General features: G+C 38.9%; 2 protein-coding genes across 2 annotated transcripts; one reads left to right on the top strand and one right to left on the bottom strand.

Moving 5' to 3' along the window:
• The first annotated feature begins 439 nt into the window (after window positions 1-439).
• On the top strand, window positions 440-2,265 carry LOC122015646 (tryptophan synthase alpha chain-like). Its single transcript, XM_042572644.1, has 8 exons — window positions 440-658; window positions 728-874; window positions 959-1,024; window positions 1,110-1,218; window positions 1,305-1,381; window positions 1,471-1,626; window positions 1,708-1,767; window positions 1,846-2,265. Exons 1-8 carry the CDS (start codon window positions 491-493, stop codon window positions 2,095-2,097), a joined length of 1,035 nt encoding a protein of 344 aa, XP_042428578.1. The 5' UTR covers window positions 440-490; the 3' UTR covers window positions 2,098-2,265.
• Window positions 2,266-2,993: 728 nt separating this feature from the next.
• Window positions 2,994-25,529, bottom strand: LOC122013708 (glycerol-3-phosphate acyltransferase 1-like). Its single transcript, XM_042569942.1, has 5 exons — window positions 25,170-25,529; window positions 24,445-25,093; window positions 3,418-3,582; window positions 3,175-3,196; window positions 2,994-3,081 (listed from the first exon to the last, which is right to left on the bottom strand). Exons 1-5 carry the CDS (start codon window positions 25,527-25,529, stop codon window positions 2,994-2,996), a joined length of 1,284 nt encoding a protein of 427 aa, XP_042425876.1.
• Window positions 25,530-25,543: the final 14 nt, after the last annotated feature.

The following is a 25,543-nucleotide window of genomic DNA, read 5'->3' on the forward strand; positions in this document are numbered from 1 at the left end:
CGAAACAAAAGCTGTTAATGTTCGGTCAATTTTCTTGTTTTCGTTTTTGAAAATGCAGTTTTCTAACCCTTCCAACTAATTAATTTTTAAAATGATCAATCTGATTCTTTAAAAAGAAAATTATATCTCCTTGTCAACATCCCAAATTTATTATTTCACCGACTAAAAACATCCTATAGTGGGGATGCTATTGTTTCAGTCCATTTAGAACTTAAATAGTACATTATTAAGTTCAATAAAATGTGATACATGATTTTATAATCTCTATCAACAGCAAAAATCCATTCAAGTAAACTGCATCCAATCGAGTCATTTTCTTGCAAACTGTCTCTTAAATCCTTTGTGTGTTTGACCCATTCACTCTTTCAATCTAATCGTGAACCACGTGCTCATTTGAGCCCTACAAATACTGCCTTGTAGCTCTAATCGAAACACCCTGCAGAAGAAGCAATCCAATCTCAGAGCAAAAGAAAAGAACTTAGTCATAATCATGGCTTCTGCAACTATGATTGTTGCTGGCAACAGATTGAAGCTTTCTTCTTCTACTTCCACATTCTACTCTGTTCCAAGGATCCTACATCCAAAATCTTCTCTCAGGCTCAGAGCTCAAGCATCAAGCATCGCTGAAACCTTCTCCGCCTTGAAAAGACAGGAAAAGGTAATCTATTTCCTTGTTATAAAAGGTAAAAATTGGGAACAACTTTTTAATACTTTAAATGGCGTTCAGGTTGCGTTTATTCCGTACATCACTGCTGGAGATCCTGATCTATCAACGACAGCAAAGGCTTTGAAGATGCTGAGCCGCTGTGGTGCTGATCTGATTGAGTTGGGGCTGCCATTCAGTGACCCTGTGCTGGATGGACCGGTCATTCAGGTTCTTAATTAATTAATTAATTAATTAATTAATCCTTTGAAAATTGATTCTTGAAACCTTTCATTGACTGAATGCTTTCTGTAGGCATCCCATAAGAGGGCGTTGGCTAACAAGACCAGTCCCAAGGCAGTCATCTCCATGTTGAAGGAGGTAATGCATGCAAAGCAGTACTGTCTCAGGAATTTCAGACAGACATTTCATTTTGCAGAGCTTTTAAACTGGCAATCCTTTTCAGGTCGTCCCACAGATCTCTTGCCCAATTGTGGTATTCTCCTACTACAATATGATATTAAGCTACAAGAGCGAATGGTTCTTGGCTGCACTGGAAGATGCTGGTGCACAAGGCATGATGTTTACTTTCACTGTTCTTCTTCTTTTTTCATGATGGTAAATGCACAGCACTCATTAAACAAGTGTTGTTGTTCTTCAGGGCTTATTGTGCCAGACCTTCCTTTCGAAGAGAGTGCCACTCTGAGGGAAGAAGCTCTTAAGAAAAACATTGATATGGTAGGTTCTCACGATCTCAAATTCATACTTCTTGAAACCGTGCTCAAGTTCTTAACTGCCCAAATCGTTTTCCTGATGTGCAAATTAAGGTTCTGCTCACCACACCTACCACTCCAAGGAAGAAAATGGAGGCCATTGCGGATGCTTCAGGAGGATTCCTGTACCTTGTAAGCTCGGCTGGAGTTACTGGTGCTCGTCCTACGGTGAACAGCCAAGTGCAGTATCTTCTCAGGGATATCAAAAGGGTAAGAGGACGAGGCCAATTACTCTCTATTATATATATATAAAGAAAAACTAAATTGATAGTTCAAACTTTGTCACTGCAGGCATCCGAGAAGCCTGTTGCAGTAGGGTTTGGAGTATCAAAACCACAGCACGTCCGACAGGTCAGGGACTCGAATGCATTATTGGGCTGGATGATAAGTTCTCGTCCATCGTTGACACTGATGGCATGGATTTTGCAGATCTGTTCGTGGGGAGCCGACGGAGTGATCGTTGGCAGCGCAATCGTTAGACTGTTGGGCGAAGCCGAGTTTGCAGAGGAAGGATTAAGGCAGATGAAATCCTTCGTGGAGTGTCTAACAGCTGCGCTTCCTTCAAGAAACCCTGCGCTGGAAAAGAGCACAACTCCGAACTTCTTCCGAGAGGATGAGTTTTGGGGGAGGAGAGCTGCGCCTCAACCAAAGTCAACCGTACTAGTGCACCGACGGCGTTGACTTAGTTAAAACAGTTGGAAAATGGATTTTGTTGATAAATAAATTAAATAAAAATAGAGAGGACTATTTATGAAAAGACTGTCATTAATTAATTTTCTAAATTTATAGAAAATCAATGTCTAATGAAAAATTAATTTGATATAATCAGATTCATATATGAGTTGGATTGAAATTTTATGAACGCTCATTCAAATATAGAGAATTATTGAGAGGTATGAAATTATAATTAATTTTATTAATTGAAAAATTGATTGATTTAAAAATTAATCATGATTCTAATATTAATTAATTAATATTTATAATAAATTAAGTAAATAATTAATCAGATTAATCATTTGAATTAATGATAATGGATAAGGTTTAAGTGAAAAAGATACAAAAATGCATCCCATGTCTTTTCATCTCTTAATCAGATTAATATTTCTGATGCTCTGGAGGCTTGACCAGGAAATGTTCTGGAGGCCTGACTAGTACTTGATATGGGTACATGACTATGAATTGATCTGGAGATCTGACCAGGACTTGATCTGGAAGCTCAACTAAGAATTGTTCTGGAAGCTTAATCGGAAGATCGTTGATGATACTCCCATCTGAGATTAATAGCGATACTTTGGTCCGAGCCCAGTGGCTATATTCCGGTCTGAGACCGGTGACGATAGCTCGACCCCGAAAAAGGGGGAAGATAAGCCATGAAGTCCATAGAAGCGGAGCCCGTAGCAATATAAGAGGGCAGAGTCTTTATCATACCTGATTACGAAGTGGTGTCAACCGGCTAAGGATCTGACTGGATCCCTTGACTCCCAAATGCCCATGAAGTCGGTGAGCGAAATAGTGTCGATCCCCTACCCCCCAAATGTCAGTGGAGTCAGGGAGAAAAATAATCTGAGTCATGACCGTCAAAGGGAGTGAAGCCCATAGTCATATAAGGGAGCAGAGTCCGTAGCAATAGAAGGAAGCAGAGCACCGCGGTGAAGGGAGCAAAGCCTGTAGACATAAAAGGATGCAAAACAGGTGGAGAATACAAAGCATATAGTAATAATAGAGTGAAGCGCCCATAGCAGTAAAAGGATGCAGAACCTCATGGTGAAGGGTGCAGAGCCTGTAGCAGTAAGAGGATGCAGAGTCACATGGTAAAGGGTGCAGAGCCTATAGCAGTAAGAGGATGCAGAGCCTCATGACGAAGGGTGCAGAGCCTATAACACATCTGATTGGGGAGCTGGGGCCCTTGGTCCCTGATTGGAGAGTAAGTCCCCTAGTCTTCCGCACTGCAGCACTGGTCTGCTGCTCTGCCCTGCCGCTCTGGTCTGCTGCTCTGCAGACCTGCCTTGGTCTTCCGATCTGCAGACTTAGTCTTTCGCTCTACAGACTTAGTCTTCCGCTCTGGTCTGCCGCTCTGCAGACCTTCTCTACAGCTCTGCAGACCTGCCTTGTCGCTCAGCTCTGCTGCGTTACAGAAACCAGCCTCTGCTAGCAGCCTGAGATTATCTGCTCAGGTCATTTCGACTGTAAGTTGAATTTAAATTCTGTGTAAATTTTAAATTCAACTAAGTACCCATAAATCTCCGGCATTAGAATGTTTGTGTCTAACAATCTTGAAACAGATTAGATTCTGTTGAGATGGCCACGAAACAGAATGTTGAGGTGCAACAGACTCAACAAGTGCATGCCCTCTCCGCCCTGATTGGAACTGTGTCAATCAGTCATGGGGAAAAGCCAGAGAAGTTCAATGGACTGAACTTCAAGAGGTGGCAGCAGAAGATGCTCTTCTACCTGACCACGCTCAATCTGGCTCAGTTCTTGAACGAGGACCCTCCCAAGCGAGCTGAGGATGCTGATGCGCAAACCATCAGTACAGTGGAGGCATGGACTCATTCTGAGTTCCTTTGCCGAAACTACATCCTCAACTGCCTTGTCGACTCGCTGTACGCTGTGTATAGCATGAAGAGAATGGCTAAGGAGTTGTGGGAGTCCCTGGACAAGAAATACAAGACGGAGGATGCAGGGGCAAAGAAGTTCATCGTGGGTCGATTCCTGGACTACAAGATGGTTGCCTCCAAGACGGTGATTAGCCAAGTCCATGAGCTTCAGGTGATCTTGCACGAGATCTACTCAGAAGGGATGGTTCTGAGTGAAACCTTCCAGGTGGCTGCTATCATTGAGAAGCTGCCTCCAGGCTGGAAGGACTTCAAGAACTTCCTGAAGCACAAGCGGAAGGAGATGAATGTGGAGGAACTCATTGTTCGACTTCGCATCGAAGAAGACAACAAGAGTTCAGAGAGGAAACTGTTCTCTCCGGCTACTGTGAAAGCCAACGTGATCGAGCACGGTCAAAGCTCGAAATGGAAGAACCCCAATTCTTCCAAGATGGGACCCAAAGGAGGCATCAGCAAGAAGAAGTTCTCTGCGAAGTGCTTCAACTGTGACAAAGTGGGTCACAAATCTTCGGAGTGCAGAAAGCCAAAGAAGAAGCAAGAGGCCAACCTGAACGAGGGACCAGAAATGGATAACTTCTGCGCTGTGGTCTCTGAGTTGAACCTGATTGGTTCAAACCCGCGACAATGGTGGATCGATACTGGAGCCACCAGACATGTGTGTTACAACAAGGAGCTGCTCCACAACTTCGAGGAAGTCACTGGAGACAAACTGTTCATGGGGAACTCAGTAATCTCGGACATCGTGGGCCAAGGAAAAGTGGTGCTGAAGATGACCTCGGGCAAGGATCTCACTCTGAATAATGTGCTGTATGTTCCGGAGATTTGAAAGAATCTAGTGTCCAGATCACTATTAAGCAAGCATGGATTTCGCATTGTCTTTGAGTCGGACAGAGTTGTATTGTCCAAGAATGAAGTGTTTGTAGGAAGGGGCTATGTATCTAATGGGTTGTTTAAACTCAATGTAATGGCGATTAAGCCTAAGATAAATAAAACTGAAAGCTCTTCCACTTATATGGTTGAGTCTTCATGTTTGTGGCATGGTAGACTAGGACATGTTAACTACGATGTATTGCGTAGATTAATTAATATGCAAAGCATACCTACATTCCACCTTGGCCCAAAACACAAGTGTGAGATTTGTGTTGAAGCGAAAATGACAAGGTCATCCTTTTAACATATTGAAAGAAGTAATTGTTAGAGTATATACTAAAAGTCTAGCTTTTGTATAAACATTTATTTAGAAATAAGAATCACATTGGTCAAGTGTCTACATTTATATATACTGAGTGTAGTCGTTCAATTAATTTATATTGTAGATAACACGGTGTGTGGTGTCACACACAGGAGATTGTGTTATCAGTTCTTTATAAATTATAAACAGTAGTTCACGACTAAGATGGAAAGGAACAAACCATTAGAATAGTCGTACTGTAATTAGGTATTAGTTTATCTTGACTAAAAAATTACACTAGTACACTCTAAGTGTATTGAGCAGGACCATTTAAGGAAAGTTCTTTTTATACTGACTTAATAAAAGAACAAATCCTTAGTTATTATGGAAGTGTGTGCTCTTAATCCTAATATAATAACAAACACATATATTTAATATTTATTTCTTTAATTTATCAAAGGGTGAGATTTAGCTTGATAAATCAATAAGCCCGATAAGTTGGGAAATGATATTACTTATAGTGTGTGTTGTTGATTATAGAAGGAAATTGTGTCCTAGTAATCTAGGTTGAGAATGTCCCCAAGAGTAGCTATAATGTTTGTCATGTTAAACCCTGCAGGTGGACTTAGTCCGACATGACGATGAGGTTGAGTGGTACTACTCTTGGACTAAGATATTAATTAAGTGAGTTGTCGGTAACTCATTTAATTAGTGGGCATTCGACATCTTAAACGCAGGGAGACTAACACACTCATAATAAGAAGGAGCCCAAAATGTAATTTGGGATTGGTGCGGTAGTTCAATAATAATTCTTTAGTGGTATGAATTATTATTGATGAAGTTAAGTTGTGTGTTCGGGGCGAACACGGGAAGCTTAATTTCATCGGGAGACCAAAACCAATTCCTCCTCTCGGTCCCTATCATAGCCTCTTGTATATAGAGAATTATACCCACCAATACCCACCTTTCTACCCAACCCATGGGGGTCGGCTAAGCTAGCTTGGAACCCAAGCTAGGGCCGGCCAAGACCAAGTGGTTGAGCCAAGTTGGTGGCCGGCCAATGCTTGGAATCCAAGCATGATGTGGCCGGCCACATCACATTAAAAAAGATTTTATTTATAAATTTTTCTTATGTGGATTCCATGGTTTTAAAAGAGATTTTAAAATTTAAATCTTTCCTTTTATATCTTTCTACAAAAGATTAAGAAAAGATTTGAAATCTTTCCTTATTTGTAGATTGAAAGGTAGATTTTAATTTTGAGAAAACTTTCCTTTTTTAACCATGTTCATGATTTAAAAGAGAGTTTAAAAATTAAATATTCTCTTTTATAAGTTTATAGAAAAAATTAAGAAAAGATTTGATATCTTTCCTTATTTGTAGATTGAAAGGAGATTTTAATTTTTAGAGATAACCTTCCTTTTTGGAAATCATCCACATATTTAAAAGAAAGATTTTAATTTATAAAATTTCCTTTTTACAAACCACCATGAAGGGAAAAATTATTGAGAAATTTTTTATAAATTTCCAGAAACAAATTAGGAAGTTTTAATTCTTGTAAATAAAAACTTTCCTTGATGGAAAATTAGAGGTGGCAGGCCATTACAATTGAGAAGAGGAAATTATTTTTAATTAGATAAATTTTTCTTTTCATGGCAAAAGAATTAAGGAAGTTTTTATTTAAATTTCCTTATATACCAAGACCAAGGATTATAAAAGAGGGGTAGAGGTGCCTTCATGAGAACAACTCTATTCTATTTCTTCCTCTCTTTTCCTCCTTGGTGTGGCCGGCCCTAGAGGTTCTCCCTCTCCTCTTCTCTTCTTCTTTAGTGGTCGGTTTCATCTTTCTCTTGGAGCTTTTGATGGTGGCTGGTTCTAGCTAGGAGAAGAAGGAAAGAAAGGAGGCTTTGTTTCTTGTATCCCTTGGAGCTTGGTGGTGGTAGCCAAAATTCTACATCCTTGGAGGATTCTTGTTTTGGTCGAAAATTACAAGGAGGAAGGAGAAGGGCTTGGGTGGTTTTCATCTCGGAAGATCGTTGCCCACACAACGTACGAGATTAGAAGAGGAATACGGTAGAAGATCAAGAGGTTATTTGCTTACAAAGAAAGGTATAACTAGTAATTATTTTCCGCATCATACTAGTTTTCTTTGTATAGTTATTTTTGGAAATACCAAACACAAGAGGCATATGATTCTAGAATTTCAAATTTGTTTCGAATTTGCATTTTTTTTGTTTTTCAAATTTGTGATTCGATTGTTCTTTTTGGTTAAACCTAATGTTATTTTAGAAAATTAAATATTTAATTTCGTTAAGAGGTTTTGTCGAGGTAGTGGTGGATGCTCCCATACCCAAGAAGGCCATGTGCATCGCCATGTTTGTCCTGGGAACCAATTTTCGAAATAGATATTTAATTGAATTTGTAACTTAGGTTGATTCGAATCAATAGTGTTAAGTTTCGCTTGCGATCCAAGTCTAAACCATTAAGTACAAATAAGTTAAATTTCGAATCAATAATGTTAAGTTCCGTTTGCAATTCCTAATTTAATTTCTAAAGAACACAATAGGTTGTTTTGGAAAGGTTCGACACTTGTACAAAATTTTTGTACAGTGGAGCCGGTACAATCTTCCTAGGACCAACCAACAGTAATGAACCACTTGACCTAATCCACACTGATGTGTGCGACCTAAAAGGTACACCAACACGTGGTGATAATAAATACTTCATCACTTTTGTAGATGATAACACAAAATATTGTTATGTGTATCTTCTCAAAAGTAAGGATGAAGCTATAGAGAAATTTGCTCTCTATAAGAATGAGGTTGAAAACCAATTTAATAGGAAAATTAAGGTGGTTCGAAGTGACCGAGGTGGTGAATATGTGTCACTGTTCGCTGAGTTGTGTGTTGAACATTGGATCAGACACGAAACAACAACTCCTTATACTCCTCAGCAAAATGGAGTTGCTGAGCGAAAGAATCGAACTCTAAAGGAGATAATGAATGCTCTTCTATTGAGCTCTGGATTGCCAGAGTCCATGTGGGGGGTGTTAGAATGTATACTAAAAGCCTAGCTTTTGGTATAAACATTTATCTAGAAATAAGAATCACATTGGTCAAATGTCTACATTTATGATAAATGTAGTTGCTCAATTAATTTATATTGTAGATAACATGGTGTGTGGTGTCACACACAGAAGATCATGTTATCGGTTCCTTATAAATTATAAACAGTAGCTCACGACCAAGATGGAAAAGAACAAACCATTGGAAGGTCGTAGTGTAATTAGGTGTTAGTTTATCTTAACTATATAATTACACTAGTACACTTAGAGTGTATTGAGTAGGACCATTTGAGGTCGTTCCTTTTATACTGACTTTATGAAGGAACAAAGACCTCAGTTATTATGGAAGTGTGTGCTCTTAATCCTAATATAATAACAATCACATATATTTGATATTTATTTCTTTAATTTATCAATGGGTGAGATTTAGTTCGATAAATCAATAAGCCCGATAAGTTGGGAAATGATATCACTTATAGTGTGTGTTGTTGATTATAGAAGGAAACTGTGTCCTAGTGATCTAGGTTGAGAATGTCCCCAAGAGGAGCTCATAAGGATTGTCATGTTAAACCCTGCAGGTGGACTTAGTCCGACATAACGATGAAGTTGAGTGGTACTACTCTTGGAGCTAGATATTAATTAAGTGAGTTGTCATTAACTTACTTAATTAGTGGACATTTGTTATCTTAAACACAGGGAGACTAACACACTCATAATAAGAAGGAGCCCAAAATGTAATTTGGGATTAGTGCGGTAGTTCAATAATAGTTCTCTAGTGGAATGAATTATTATTGATAAAATTAAGTTGTGTGTTGGGGGCGAACACGGGATGCTTAATTTTATCGGGAGACCAAAACCAATTCCTCCTCTCGGTCCCTATCGTAGCCTCTTAATTATAGAGTACTATACCCATCTATACCCACCTTCTTACCCATCCCATAGGGGTCGGCCAAGCTAGCTTGGAGACTAAGCTAGGGCCGACCAAAGTTTGGTTCATGGGTGCTTCAAGGTGGCCGGCCCTAGCTTGGGTTCAAGCTTGGTGTGGCCGGCCCAAATTAAAATAAAAGGATTTTTATTTTTTAAAATTTTTCTTATGTGGATAACATTATTTAAAAGAGAGTTTAAAAATTTAAATCTTTCCTTTTATAAGATTCTACAAAAGATTAAGAGAAGAGTTAAATCTCTTTCCTTATTTGTAAATTAAAAGGTTGATTATAATTTTGGTAAAAACTTTCCTATTAATCATGTTTATTATTTAAAAGAAAGTTTAAAAATTAAAAATTCACTTTTATTAGTTTATACAAAAGATTAAGAAAAGATTTAATATCTTTCCTTATTTATAGATTAAAAGAGATTTTAATTTTTAGAGATAACTTTCTTTTTATCCACATGTTAAAAGAAAGATTTTAATTTATAAAATTTCCTTTTTATTAACCAATCATGAAGGGAAAAATTATTGGAGAAATTTTTTAAAAATTTCCGGAAGCAAATAAGGAAGTTTTAATTTGTGTTTAAAATTTTATTTGCTTGGAAATTTTATGGTGTGGCCGGCCATTGTAAATTGAAAAGAAAAATTGTTTTTAATTAAATAAAATTTCCTTTTCAATGGAAAAAGAATTAAGGAAGTTTTTATTAAATTTTCCTTATTTGCCAAGACCAAGGATTATAAAAGAGGGGATAGAGAAGGCTTCATTGCGAACAACTCTATTCTATTTTCTCCCTCTTTTTCTTCCTTGGTGTGGCCGGCCATCCTCTCCTCCTTTCTCCTCTTTGATGGTCGAACCTCATCCTTCTTGTGGAGATTCATATGGTGGCCGGATCAAGTTTAGAGAAGAAGAAGAAGAAGGAGAGAAAGAAAGTTTTGTTTCTAGCATCCCTTGGAGTATGGTGGTGGTGGCCGAACCTCTTCATCCTAGGAGAAGTTTTGATGGCCGAAACTTGTAAGGAAGAAGAAGGTGCTTGGTGGTTCTCATCTCAGAAGATCGTTGCCCACACAACGTCGGAGGTTAGAAGAGGAATACGGTAGAAGATCAAGAGGTATTTCTAAAAGGTATAACTAGTATTTTTCCTTTCCGCATCATACTAGTTATTTTTGGAAATAATACCAAATATAAGAGGCATGCGATTCTAGTATTTCGAATTTATTTTCGATGTTGTGTTCTTTTATTTTTTTTCTTTTCCTTGTGATTTGATTGTTCTTTTCGGTTGACTTAAAGTTATTTAAGGAAATTAAATATTAACTTTCCTTAAAAGGCTTTGTCTAGTCGGTGGTGGTTGTTCCCATATCCAAGAAGGTCATGTGCCTCGCCACGTCAGTACTGGAAGCCAATTTTAGAAACTAATATTTAATGAAATTAATAACTTAGGTGATTTAGATCGAACGTGTTAAGTTCCGCAGGAGATCCGAGTCTAAACCTAAAAGAACAAATAGATTAAACTTTGGATCAAACGTGTTAAGTTCCGCAGGCGATCCAAGTTTAATTTAAAAGAACACATGGTAGCTAGGAAAAGGTTCAGACCTTTGTACAAAATTTTTGTACAGTAGAACCATCAGGTTTTCCGAGTAGCAACCAACAATTGGTATCAGAGCTAGGGTTTTGCCTCTGTGTATTTGGTATTAGTTTAATTATGCACATGTCATACATAATTTAGGCAGGTTAATAGTAGGATGTGCTAACTTTGTGGATGCAGGATCCAACTATTATGGCTTATAGTTATTATGTGTGTGATTGGACCCTTGAACATGTCAAGGGCATTTTATTGTGTGTGCATGATTGTATTATAAAATACAGCAAGAGCTGTATTTAGTTTTATTAGGATTTTATTTTTGATCTAGTTACATGTACATTCCTTTTATGGAATATAGGATCGATGGATGTAAATTTTATTTTATGTTCGATCTAGTTTACATGTACATTCCTTCGAGGAATATAGGATCGAAAAATGTAAAATTCTATTTATGTCGCGGATCGAATCTTGCAAGGCGTGGAACCTTTTGAGGATCAGAGGCGCAGCGGAACAAGGAGCAAGATGGATGCGACAACTAGACCCGGTGGCGGTGGCCAAAGATGGCAGCAACTAAGGTTGGCGACACACGGAGGACAACAATAGATAAAAGTCATAATAGTTGAAAATTAGTTTTTCTATTTATTGCTTTTTATGCTGTGTTGTGTGTGTTTGTTAGTATGCATGCTAAGTAGGCTAGCATAGTCAAAATTCCTCACTTTAAATAATTAAGTGGGAGAGGGATTTATTTTTAAATAAATTCCATGGTCTCCATTACTGGTTTATAAGTGATGCAACGAGCTTGCGCGTTGGCTCTGAGTGCCTTCCTCCATATCGGATGAGCTTGTTTGCGGATCACTAGCTTAAACTTCCATTTTGGATGACTATAGGAAGTTAATTAAGAGCGTGTGATCTTCCCCATCGGAAGGGACACAATCTTATTAACGGACTTAGTGTCAAGTAATGGTATACACTTAGGCACGTCTAATAGTATCCTCCCCATCGGAGTCACTGCTATTATTTGTGTGACCGAAGAAAACCAACTATTGATTTGTCAAATAAATAAGTTGACAAGATAATAAAATTAAAAAGCCCTCTTACAAATGTTTGATTTTGTATACGTCCACACTATCGTGGCATACAAAATTCACGGTGTTTGAGGTAATTTTATTTGTCATAAAGATTTATTGACAAGATAATTAATGGGTAAACCCCTCCTCTTATAAATGTTTAATTTTGTATACGTCCACACTATCGTGGCATGCAAAATTCACGGTGTTTGAGGTGTTGGAGAATTTAAATAATATTGTTTGAGGAATCAATGTTATTTTAAATTCAAAAGTTTTGACCAAATATTTGATCAAAGAAAGATCAACTATTAATTTTATTCGTCATAAAGTAAAGTTGACGAGATAATAAAATTAATGGATAAAATCTCTTCTTTGATTTTGTATACGTCCACACTATCGTGGCATACAAAATTCATGGGGATTTTAAGGAATTGATCTTGACCAAATATTTTTGTGATTCTTAGGATTTAAAATGTTTGTCAATTCCCTAGCTGTTATACTATAGAAAAGACTTAGTAGTCCCGATTGTAAAAATTGGAAATAGGACTTGGACATTAAGGTAGTCTGTCTTTTTAGAACTAAAGAACAATATAGGCGTATTCATTAGTTGAAACATGTTTAGTGGTGTTATCTACCAGAACCTGGAGTGTAGATACAGATACCATTAATCATGTTCGCAATTCATTGCAGGGTTCCAGGAAACCCGACAACTAAATGAAAATAAAAACACCGTCCACATGAGCACTGCTGTAAAAGTTATAACACATCTTCTAACTTTAAGAGAAAGCAACCTTTGGAAATGAACCAATTATATCTTTGGCATCTAAGGCTAGGTTATATTAACTTGAGTAGGATTCATTGGTAGCTGATGAACTTTTGGGTTCATTGGTAGTGGAAATCTTTCCAACCTGCGAGTCTTACTTGGAAGGAAAAATAACCAAGAAGCTTTTAAGTCTAAGGGGTATGGAGCCAAAGATATGTTGGAATTGTTTCATTCTGATTTGTGTGATCCTATGACTATCCAGACAAGAGGTAGTATCAAATATTTCATCTATTTTATAGACAACTATTCAAGATACAAATACATTTACTTAATGTGCCGCAAGACTAAGTGCTTTGATTAGTTCAAAGAGTACAAGGTTGATGCGGAGAAACGTCAAAGTAAAAGTATCAAGATACTACGGTGAGATCGTAGTGGCAAGTACCTCTTGGGAGAATTTAGGAGTCACTTATCAGAAGTAGGGATTCAATCCCAACTAACTGCACCTGGTACACCCCAACAGAATGGTGTAGAAAAAGGAAGGTATAGAACTCTTATGGAAATAAGTAGATTGATGATGAGTTATTACCAAATTCATTTTAAGGATATACTCTGGAAACGGAAGTGAATATAGTACCTTCCAAAGTCAGAACTCTCTACTCATATAGAATTGCTGAATAAGCGTAAGACTATTTTGAAGCATATTCGGATTCGGGTAGTCTAGCACATATGCTGAAGAGAGATAATGATAAGTTGGACAGGAATTCACTTGTTTGTGGGTTATCCTAGAGAAATGAAAGTAGGATTATAGTCTTAAAAATCAGAAGGTCATTGTTAGCATCAATGACCGATTTTTAGAAAAGGACTATGTAATAAATCACGTGCCCATAAGTAAATTTGTTCTTAAGGAAATAATAAAGGACATGTCTAACCTAGTACCAACTGTACAAGATGAAATATCACAAGAAACTGCAACACGTATCACAAATGATACACAATTACAGAAAGTGTCTACAGTGGGAGTGTTGTTAGGAAACCTAAAAGATTCATGTTTTGGGAGAGTTTTTGGACTCGATCCCTGGAGGACATGAACCTGATCTCGGACATATGATGAAGCACTCCAAGATAAAGATGCAGCATCTTGGCAAAGAGTAATGAATAACAGAATTAGAATATATGTATTCTAATAAAATCTGGAAGCTTGTAGAACCACCAAATGGTGTAAAAGCCTTTGGGTATAAAAAGGTCTATAATAGGAAAAGAGGGATAGACAGGAAGGTAGAAACTTTCAAAGCAAGGCTTGATGAAAAAGGAAACTTTTTCATTGGTAGCCATGCTTAAATCTATCTGGATTCTTTTATCTATTTGGCAAGTGGATGTCAAGACAACATTCCTTAATGGAAGTCTTGAAGAAAACATCCATATAAAGCAACCAGAAGGGTTCATTGCAAAGGGCTAAGAGCATCTTGTGTGCAAGCTCAATCAGTCTATGGACTGAGAAAAAGCTTCAAAGGTCTTGGAACATCCGGTTTATCAAAGTTATCCAGACCTATGGATTTATTTAGTAACCGGATAAGTCTTGTGTATACAAAAGGTGTGATGGAAACGTGGTGGTATTTCTTGTACTATACGTAGATTACATTTTTTATAGTTGGAAACAATATCAAGGTGTTATCGGAAGTAAGGGTATGATTGTCCAAGCAATTCGTTATAAATGACTTAGGAAAATAAGCACATATTCTTGGAAACAAGGTTCGCAAGAAAAGAATGTTGTGCTTATCTCAAGCTTTATATAACAAGCTCGTTTTTTTTTGTTGCTACTCGGAAAACCTAAAGGTTCCACTGTACAAAATTTTTGTACAAAGGTCTGAACCTTTTCCTAGCTACCATGTGTTCTTTTAAATTAAATTTTGGATCGCCTGCGGAACTTAACACGTTTGATCCAAAACTTAATCTATTTGTTCTTTTAGGTTTTGACTTGGATCTCCTGCGGAACTTTACACGTTTGATCCAAATCACCTAAGTTATTAATTCCATTAAATATTAATTTCCAAAATTGGTTCCCAGTACTGACGTGGCGAGGCACATGACCTTCTTGGATATGGGAGCAACCACCACCGACTAGACAAAACCTTTTAAGGAAAGCTAATATTTAATTTCCTAAAATAACTTTAGGTTAACCGAAAGGAACAATTAAATCACAAGAAAAAAAAAACAAAAGAACACAATATCGAAAAACATATTCGAAATACTAGAATCACATGCCTCTTGTATTTGGTATTATTTCCAAAAATAACTAGTATGATGCGGAAAGGAAAAAAATACTAGTTATACCTTTTAGAAAAACCTCTTGATCTTCTACCGTATTCCTCTTCTAACCTCGGACGTTGTGTGGGCAACGATCTTCCGAGATGAGAAACCACCAACACACCTTCTTCTCCTCCTTGCTAGGTTCGGCCAAATCAAGAGCTTCACCAAGGATGAAGAGAAAACACCAACCAAAACTCCAAGGGATGCAAGCTTTCTCTCCTTCTTCTTCTTCTTCTCCAAGTAGTATCCGGCCACCACAAAAGCTCCAAGCAATGGAAAAGTTTCGGCCACCACAAAGAGGAAGAGAGGGAGAGAGGTTGGCCGGCCACAACACCAAGGAAAAGAGAGAGAGAATAATAGAGGTTGTGTCTTGTGAAGGCACCCCAACCCCCTCTTTTATATTCCTTAGCTTTAGTAAATAAGAAAATTTAATTATAATAAAATTTCCTTAATTTTCCTTGACAACAATTAATTAAGAAAAATTAAATAAAATTTCCTAATTAATTGTATAATGGCCGACCACCTCATGGAGAGCAAATAAGACAATTTTCAATCAACAATTAAAAATTCTTTATTTGTCTTCAGAAATTTTAAAAAATAAAATTTCCCTTTAAAATCCCTTCATGGTTGATAAAAAGAAATTTCTATAATTTTAATTTTTCAACATGTGAATAATTTACAAAGAGAAAAAATAAAATATCTTTCCTATCTACAAATAAGGAAAGAGATCTAATCTCTTTTCTTAATCTTTTGTAGAAGAGATATTTTAATTTTAATTCTCTCCAATAAATTATATCTTCCACATAAGAAAATTTTAAAATTAAAATTCTTTTTAATTTCATTAGGGCCGGCCCCCTCTAGCTTGGGTTCAAGCTAGGGACGGCCACCCATAAACCATGCTTAGGCCGGCCCTAGCTTGATTCCCAAGCTAGCTTGGCCGGCTCCCTTTAGGTGGGTATAGAAGATGGGTATAGGTGGGTATAGTACTCTATAAATAAGAGGCTACGATAGGGACCGAGAGGAGGAATTGGTTTTGGTCTCCCGATAAAATTAAGCATCCCGTGTTCGCCACGAACACACAACTTAATTTTATCAATAACAATTCATTCCACTAGAGAACTATTATTGAACTACCACACCAATCCCAAATTACATTTTTGGGCTCCTTCTTATTATGAGTGTGTTAGTCTCCCTGTGTTTAAGATGTCAAATGTCCACTAATTAAGTGAGTTACTGACAACTCATTTAATTAATATCTTCATCCAAGAATAGTACCACTCAACCTTATCGTCATGTTGGACTAAATTCACTTGCAGGGTTTAACATGACAATCTTTATGAGCTCATCTTGGGGACATTATCAACCTAGATTACTAGGACACAGTTTCCTTCTATAATCAACAACACACACTATAAGTAATATCATTTCCCAACTTATCGGGTTTATCGATTCATCGAACTAAATCTCACCCATTGATAAATTAAAGAAATAAATATCAAATATATGTGCTTGTTATTATATTAGGATTAAGAGCACATACTTCTATAATAACTGAGGTCTTTGTTCCTTTATAAAGTCAGTATAAAAGAAAACAACCTCTAATGGTCCTACTCAATACACTCTAAGTGTACTAGTGTAATTATATAGTTAAGATAAACTAATACCTAATTACACTACGACCTTCCAATGGTTTGTTCCTTTCCATTTTTGTCGTGAGCTACTGTTTATAATTTATAAGGTACTGATAACATCATCTTCTGTATGTGACACCACATACTATGTTATCTACAATATAAATTATTTGAACAACTACAACAAATGTAGACGATTTGACCAAATGTGATTCTTTATTCAAAATAAATGTTTACAAAAGTTTAGGCTTTCAGTATACACTCTAACAGTTTTAGCATGCAAAACTCCAAGAAAGGTTTCCTAAGCATGGAGTGTCTTTATCTAAAAAGATGTCTCCGATAACATCAAAGAAGATTGAGGACATGTAGGGAGTTCTTTATGCTTCGAAAGTTAGACAGCCTAATATATGCTATACACGAGATCAGAAATCTATTTTGCCAAGGGCATAGTTAACAGATATCAAAGTAACCCTAGACAAGGACATTGGACTGCAGTAAAGCATATATTAAAGTACCTTAGAGGCACTAGAGATTATATGCTAGCTTACAAGGCAGTTAATTTGGTTCCTGTGGGTTGCACGAATTTTGACTTCCAATCAGATAGGGACAATAATAAGTCAACCTCGGGGTTTTGTGTTTACTTTAGGAGGAAAAGTCATAACTATGGAAGAGTGATAAGCATAGGTGTTTTTCTGGACTCCACCATAGAAGCTGAGTATATGGCAAGCCTTTGAGGTAGCCATAAAAGCTAAATGACTCAATAACCTCAAGATGGACTTAGATATGATTTCTGGTTTGTCCAAAGATTATTACAATTCATTGTAATAATAGTGGTGTAGTAGCAAACTCGAAGAAATCATAAGTCTATAAGGCAAGTAAACGCAATAGAGCGCAAGTACCACCCAATACGAGAAATCGTATAAACGAGAAGAAGTTGTTGTTGCCTAGATTGCATCAAGTGATAACCTAGAAAATTCTTTCACTAAAGCCCTTAAGGCAAGAGCTTTTGATGGGCATGTTGAAGGTTTGGGAATCAGATGTATGGTAGCAGTTATGGCAGCTTAGTCTTTTAGTATAAGTGGGAGATTGTTAGAATGTATACTAAAAGCCTAGCTTTTGGTATAAACATTTATCTAGAAATAAGAATCACATTGGTCAAATGTCTACATTTATGATAAATGTAGTTGCTCAATTAATTTATATTGTAGATAACATGGTGTGTGGTGTCACACACAGAAGATCATGTTATCGGTTCCTTATAAATTATAAACAGTAGCTCACGACCAAGATGGAAAGAAACAAACCATTGGAAGGTCATAGTGTAATTAGGTGTTAGTTTATCTTAACTATATAATTACACTAGTACACTTAGAGTGTATTGAGTAGGACCATTTGAGGTCGTTCCTTTTATACTGACTTTATGAAGGAACAAAGACCTCAGTTATTATGGAAGTGTGGGCATTTAATCCTAATATAATAACAAGCACATATATTTGATATTTATTTCTTTAATTTATCAATGGGTGAGATTTAGTTCGATAAATCAATAAGCCCGATAAGTTGGGAAATGATATCACTTATAGTATGTGTTGTTGATTATAGAAGGAAACTGTGTCCTAGTGATCTAGGTTGAGAATGTCCCCAAAAGGAGCTCATAAGGATTGTCATGTTAAACCCTGCAGGTGGACTTAGTTCGACATGACGATGAAGTTGAGTGGTACTACTCTTGGAGCTAGATATTAATTAAGTGAGTTGTCAGTAACTTACTTAATTAGTGGGCATTTGTTATCTTAAACACAGAGAGACTAACACACTCATAATAAGAAGGAGCCCAAAATGTAATTTGGGATTGATGCGGTAGTTCAATAATAGTTCTCTAGTGGAATGAATTATTATTGATAAAATTAAGTTGTGTATTCGGGGCGAACACGGGATGCTTAATTTTATCGGGAGACCAAAACCAATTCCTCCTCTCGGTTCCTATCGTAGCCTCTTAATTATAGAGTACTATACCCACACCTTTTTACCCATCCCATAGGGGCCGGCCAAGCTAGCTTGGAGACCAAGCTAGGGCCGGCCAAAGTTTGGTTCATGGGTGCTTCAAGGTGGCTGGCCCTAGCTTGGGTTCAAGCTTGGTGTGGCCGGCCCAAATTAAAATAAAAGGATTTTTATTTTTTAAAATTTTTCTTATGTGGATAACATTATTTAAAAGAGAGTTTAAAAATTTAAATCTTTCCTTTTATAAGATTCTACAAAAGATTAAGAGAAGAGTTAAATCTCTTTCCTTATTTGTAGATTAAAAGGTTGATTTTAATTTTGGTAAAAACTTTCCTATTAATCATGTTTATTATTTAAAAGAAAGTTTAAAAAATAAAAATTCTCTTTTATTAGTTTCTACAAAAGATTAAGAAAAGATTTAATATCTTTCCTTATTTGTATATTAAAAGAGATTTTAATTTTTAGAGATAACTTTCTTTTTATCCACATGTTAAAAGAAAGATTTTAATTTATAAAATTTCCTTTTTATTAACCAATCATGAAGGGAAAAATTATTGGAGAAATTTTTTATAAATTTCCGGAAGCAAATAAGGAAGTTTTAATTTGTGTTTAAAATTTTATTTGCTTGGGAATTTTATGATGTGGTCGGCCATTGTAAATTGAAAAGAAAAATTGTTTTTAATTAAATAAATTTTCCTTTTCAATGGAAAAAGAATTAAGGAAGTTTTTATTAAATTTTCCTTATTTGCCAAGACCAAGGATTATAAAAGAGGAGGTAGAGAAGGCTTCATTGCGAACAACTCTATTCTATTTTCTCCCTCTTTTTCTTCCTTGGTGTGGCCGGCCATACTCTCCTCCTTTCTCCTCTTTGATGGCCGAACCTCATCCTTCTTGTGGAGATTCATATGGTGGCCGGATCAAGTTTAGAGAAGAAGAAGAAGAAGGAGAGAAAGAAAGTTTTGTTTCTAGCATCCCTTGGAGCATGGTGGTGGTGGCCGAACCTCTTCATCCTAGGAGAAGTTTTGATGGCCAAAACTTGTAAGGAAGAATAAGGTGCTTGGCGGTTCTCATCTCGGAAGATCGTTGTCCACACAACGTCCGAGGTTAAAAGAGGAATACAGTAGAAGATCAAGAGGTCTTTCTAAAAGGTATAACTAGTATTTTTCCTTTCCGCATCATACTAGTTATTTTTGGAAATAATACCAAATACAAGAGGCATGCGATTCTGGTATTTCGAATTTATTTTCGATGTTGTGTTCTTTTATTTTTTTTTTCTTTTCCTTGTGATTTGATTGTTCTTTTCGGTTGACCTAAAGTTATTTAAGGAAATTAAATATTAACTTTCCTTAAAAGGCTTTGTCTAGTCGGTGGTGGTTGTTCCCATATCCAAGAAGGTCATGTGCCTCGCCACGTCAGTACTGGAAGCCAATTTTGGAAACTAATATTTAATGAAATTAATAACTTAGGTGATTTGGATCGAACGTGTTAAGTTCCGCAGGAGATCCGAGTCTAAACCTAAAAGAGCAAATAGATTAAACTTTGGATCAAACGTGTTAAGTTCCGCAGGCGATCCAAGTTTAATTTAAAAGAACACATGGTAGCTAGGAAAAGGTTCAGACCTTTGTACAAAATTTTTGTACAGTGGAACCATTAGGTTTTCCGAGTAGCAACTAACAGGGGGAAGCTGTGTTAACAGCTAATTACCTTTTAAATAAGGTACACCGAAAGAAAATAGATAAGAGCCCTTATGAGTTGTGGAATGTAAGACAACCGTCCTACAAATACTTACGAATGTGGAGGGTGTCTTGCCAAAGTGTTGGTGCCTGATCTGAAAAGGATTAAGATAGGACCAAAGACTGTTGATTGTATATTTATTGGATATGCACATAACAGCAGTGCCTATCGATTTTGTGTGTATGAGTCACACATACCAGAGATACACAAGAACTCGATAATCGAATCGAGAAATGCCTCGTTCTTCGAGCATGTGTTTCCATATAAGACCCGAGAGGATGCTAGCTCCTCAAAACGGGCAAATGAAATACAAGGAGGAGAAGAAGATGATAATGATGATGAACCAATTGAGGTTGAGCTTAGACGGAGTAAAAGAGCTCGGGTAGAAAAATTCTACGGATCGGATTTTATCACTTTCATGCTGGAAAGTGGGCCCCGGAGTTACTCAGAAGCAGTAAGCTCGTCTATTGGGCCTCACTGGAGAGAGGCAATTGCATCTGAGATAGATTCTATCTTGTAAAATCACACTTGGGAACTCGTGGATCTTCCTCCGGTAAGTAAACCACTAGGTTAAAGTGGATTTTCAAGAGGAAAATGAAGTCGGATGGCACAATCGATAAAAACAAGGCCAGATTGGTAATCAAAGGATACCGACAACAAGATGACCTTGATTATTTCGATACATACTCTCCGGTGTCGAGAATAACTTCCATTAGAGCATTGTTGGCTATTACCGCTCTATGGAATCTCGAAATACATCAAATGGATGTAAAAATAGCCTTTCTAAACGGGAATTTAGAAGAGGAAATCTACATGGATCAACCTGAGGGGTTTTCTGTGCCAGGACAGGAAAATAAGGTCTGTAGATTGGTGAAGTCATTATATGGCTTGAAACAAGCACCAAAGCAGTGGCATGAGAAATTTGATAATGCCATGAAGGACTGTGGATTCAAGATCAATGAATGTGATAAATGTGTCTACATGAGAGCCACAGAGAGTGACTATGTCATCTTGTGCCTCTATGTAGATGACATACTTATCATTGGGAGTAATGATAAGATAATCAAATCCACTAAAGACATGTTGAACTCAAGATTTGACATGAAAGAAATGAGCCTATCTGATGTGATTCTAGGAATCAAAATTCTTAGAACGACAGAAGGACTTGTTCTTAGTCAGTCCCATTACGTGGACAAGATTCTTGAGAAATTCACCAAGGGTGATACTGCGTTGGCACGAACGCCGATAGATACGAGTCAACATCTATCAAAAAATCGAGGTGAAAGTATCTCTTAGATAGAGTACCCTCGAGTAATTGGAAGTCTGATGTACTTGATGAGTTGTACACGACCTGACTTGACCTACGCAGTAAGGAAACTGAGTAGATACACGAGTAATCTCGGTGTTGAGCACTAGAAAGGGATAACAAGAGTACTGAGATACTTAAGGTATACTAGTGAATATGGACTGCACTATATAAGATATCCTGCTGTGATCAAAGGATACAACGATGCGAGTTGGATATCTGATATAAAAGACTCTAAGTCTACGAGTGGATATGTCTTCACTCTAGCAGGTGCAACCATTTCCTGGAAATCTTCTAAGCAACCCGTAATAACCAGATCCACGATGGAATCTGAGTTTGTAGCTCTTGACAAATGTGGTGAAGAGGCTGAATGGCTACGACAATTCTTAGAAGATATTCCATGATGGCCGAAACTAGTGCCGGCGATTTGCATACATTGCGATAATCAATCAGCAATCAGTCGGGCACAAAGCCATCTGTATAATGTAAGTCTAGACATATACGTCGTAGACATAATACCATTAGACAACTACTCTCAACGGGAGTTATCACTATTGACTATGGAAGTCAAAGGATAACCTAGCGGATCCGCTAACCAAGGGGTTAAATCGAGAGTTAGTAGCAAGCTCATCACAGGGAATGAGCTTGATGCCGTTGTCAGTGATCAGTGCAGAGGACACCCAACCTATGATGACTGGAGATCCCAAGAACTAGGTTCAAAGGGACAACTAATCTGCACTGACTAGACACACTATGGGGGGTAGCCCAATGAAACAATGACTAGAGCAGGATAAGCCGATGGACTTTTAATGATCAAAAAGAGTAGATGGTAACTCTTGAGGGATCACCTATGTGAGAAAGAAGTGGGGCTGCTTAAAAGAGAATTGGAGGCACAATTCTTAGAGCTTTTCACAGAACCAGGCGTGTTCATGGCTAAGAACGAACACACTCATGAGAACTGAGTTGTATCAGGGAGAGTCTTGGGTGAGATTTGTCACTGCTTACACAGACGACAGTATAGTTCAAGGACATCGTGTCTACTATCAGCCAGTAAACAACCAGATCTTCAAAAGGGAAGGTTCAAAGGGTAAAACTTACTTATCTTATACTTGACTCAACTGCTGAATACTATCACATACCCTATCTCTATTCATGTGGGGGATTGTTGAATAAGTGTGAATGGAGAAGAGGAGGAAGAGAAGAAGCTCTATTGTGCATGGGACTTTAGTCCCACATTGGGAGTTTCTTGGCATCTTTGTTGGTTTATATTGATTCACATACATTGAGGATGTGAAAAAATGCATTGGGAGAGACTCTCTCTCACGCGTGGGTGCGCAGGGGGGGTGCAAATCCAGGGCCCGGATTGCACTGAACCAAGTTGACTCGAGCGCGACCTGCGCACACGAATGCCGGACCGGTCGGGGCAAAATTTGCCCAAGCGAAACAACCAACATTTTGCCACATATATTTTTTTTTGCTTGTGTAACGGATGCATTAAAGAAAGATTAATGCAGAATCAAAACGGCCAAGTGAAAAGCTGGCGTTGAGTAATGATCATTAATTGATCATTACTGCTGTCCTTTGGTCTTGAGCTCCTATATAAGGAGACTGCGACCACAGGCAAAAGGTTATGCAGATAACACAGCGAAGAAAGAAGAAGCTCTCCTCCTCATTCCCCTCCTCTGTCGTGAACCTCTTGCTCGACAAAGTGCCCGTGGTAGCATTCGGGTGTCACTCAGTTCACCGTGACCACCAGTGCTTGGTGGAGTTCACGGTCGATCGTTGTATCCTAGGAAACAGACGACCCGAGTAAACCTCGAAGCACAGCCGGAGGTGGGCGAATCTGTTTCAAGGAAACTGCTATTCGCAGGCCTCGATCAGCTTGCTCGGTCAGAATTTTCGCCCGACCTTTCTGCAGACCTGATCTTCCTTTCTGCAGACCTGCTCAAACAAACCTGGTCATTCTGCTCTGCAGACCTGGTCTTCCTTTCTGCAGACCTAGTCTTCCTTTCTGCAGACCTGCTCAAACAGACCTGGTCATTCTGCTCTGCAGACCTGGTCTTCCTTTCTGCAGACCTGCCGCTCTGCAGATCTGTTCTGCTGCTTTGGTCTGCTGCCCTGCAGACCTGCTCTGCCATTCTGGTCTTCCACACTACAGCGCTGGTCTACTGCTCTGCCCTGCCGCTCTGCAGACTTAGTCTTCCGTTCTGGTCTGCCGCTCTGCAGACTTGTTCTACCGCTCTGCAGACCTGCCCTATCGCTCAGCTCTACTGCGTTACGGAAACCAGCCCCTGCTGGCAGCCTGAGATTATCTGCTCAGGTCATTTCGACTGTAAGTTGAATTTAAATTCTGTGTAAACACTACAACAAAATCGCTCATAGACATCAGTGGAACAACAACAGTTTTAGGCTAAAACCGATGTATTTGAGTATTTTACACCGGTTTTTCTAAAAACCGGTGTCTATGAGCGCAGATTTTAGCTCATAGACATCGGTTTTTTAGGCGATGTCTATGAGCGCCCTTTTTTTGGTTAATAGACACCTATTTTAACATCGGTTTTTAAAATCCGATGTTAATGAACCCAAATAATATTTTAATTTTTCCCCACAAGCCAAAATCTGCACACTGTGAATTCCCTCCAAACCTAAATCTTTATCCCGCCCTTCCTCCGCACGACATCTCTCTCGCGATAACCTAAACCTCCGACCATCCGACCATCCGACCATCTCTCTCAGCCTAAACCTAAACCTCCGACCATCTCTCTCAACCTCATCTCCCTCTTCCCCCCTTCCTAGATCCTCTCCCGATCAGGATCAAGACACGACGAACTTGCTTCTCCGTCCAACCACACCGCATCTCCTCCAACTCCTCCATTTGGTTGAGAAGAGGAGGCCTTGGTAGCGTACAGCATTCCCACCCGTGCGTCCAGAGCCACCGGCACCACCTCCTCCGCCACCTCCGCGAACAGCGGGCTGAACCGCAGCAGGTACGGCTCCCGGCACGTAGTCCCCTCCGGGCACACCGCCAGGCCCCCCTCCACCGCCAGCAGCCGCCGCATCGTCGCCGCGTCTCGTCCCCTGTCCCGGGTCAGCCGCACAGTCCGCATCGGCGCCAACGCCTCCGACACCCGGCTCAGGCTGTACGTCACGGCCGGCACCGTCCTCTCCAGCGCCGAGCACAGCATCACCGGGTCCAATAGCGTCCGGTGCGTGCACACGTACACCACCCCCTTCTTCTCCCCGTTCGCTTTCCCATCTCCGGCCCTCCGGAATCGGATTCCGGTGACGGCGGCGATGAAGATGGATATTTTATAAGGGAAAACGATCCCCATCGCGATCCTGAACACGGCCAAAGGGATTGCCACGGGTATCCACATGAAGAACGCCATCATCTCGCATGGCGTCGGGAGAAAAGCCAGTCTTCCGTCATGGAACACAAGTGGCTTCGGGTACTTGTTTCTCGGCATTTTGCTGCTCTCACTCCTTGATTCCTCCTCTCTCACGACATAAATTTTCTGAAAAATAAAACAATCACTTTTAACTCATATCTTTGATCGACTAACGTGGAATCGAAAGAAATGCAGGTCCAACCTTGGCCGAGAGTTGGTGGTGGTGGACGTTGGAGAGGTTCACAATGGCCACACCGGCCTTGACCATGTCCCTGAGAGCTCTCTGTTTGTCAAGCCAAGAGATGACCCCCGTGAAGTAGCAGCCCTTCACCACCTGCAGCTCCGCCCCCACCACCTCCCCCACCTTTAAGTACTCCTTCAAGAATCCCTCCACCATGAGCCTCGGCAAGGTGGTGAGCACAACAGCTCGCCTCCCTTTCAGCACCTCGCATGCATGCAGATGGAGGTTCTCCAAGAAAATTTTCGGCAGCACAGTCCTAGCGATCAGCCGCAGGTCCCCCGTCCTCATCCCGCAGAAGGTCACGAAGGCCATGATCCTCATCCCAAACTCGTGCT

This window comes from Zingiber officinale, chromosome 8B, assembly GCF_018446385.1.
Source record: "Zingiber officinale cultivar Zhangliang chromosome 8B, Zo_v1.1, whole genome shotgun sequence".
In the NCBI taxonomy this organism is placed as follows: domain Eukaryota; kingdom Viridiplantae; phylum Streptophyta; class Magnoliopsida; order Zingiberales; family Zingiberaceae; genus Zingiber; species Zingiber officinale.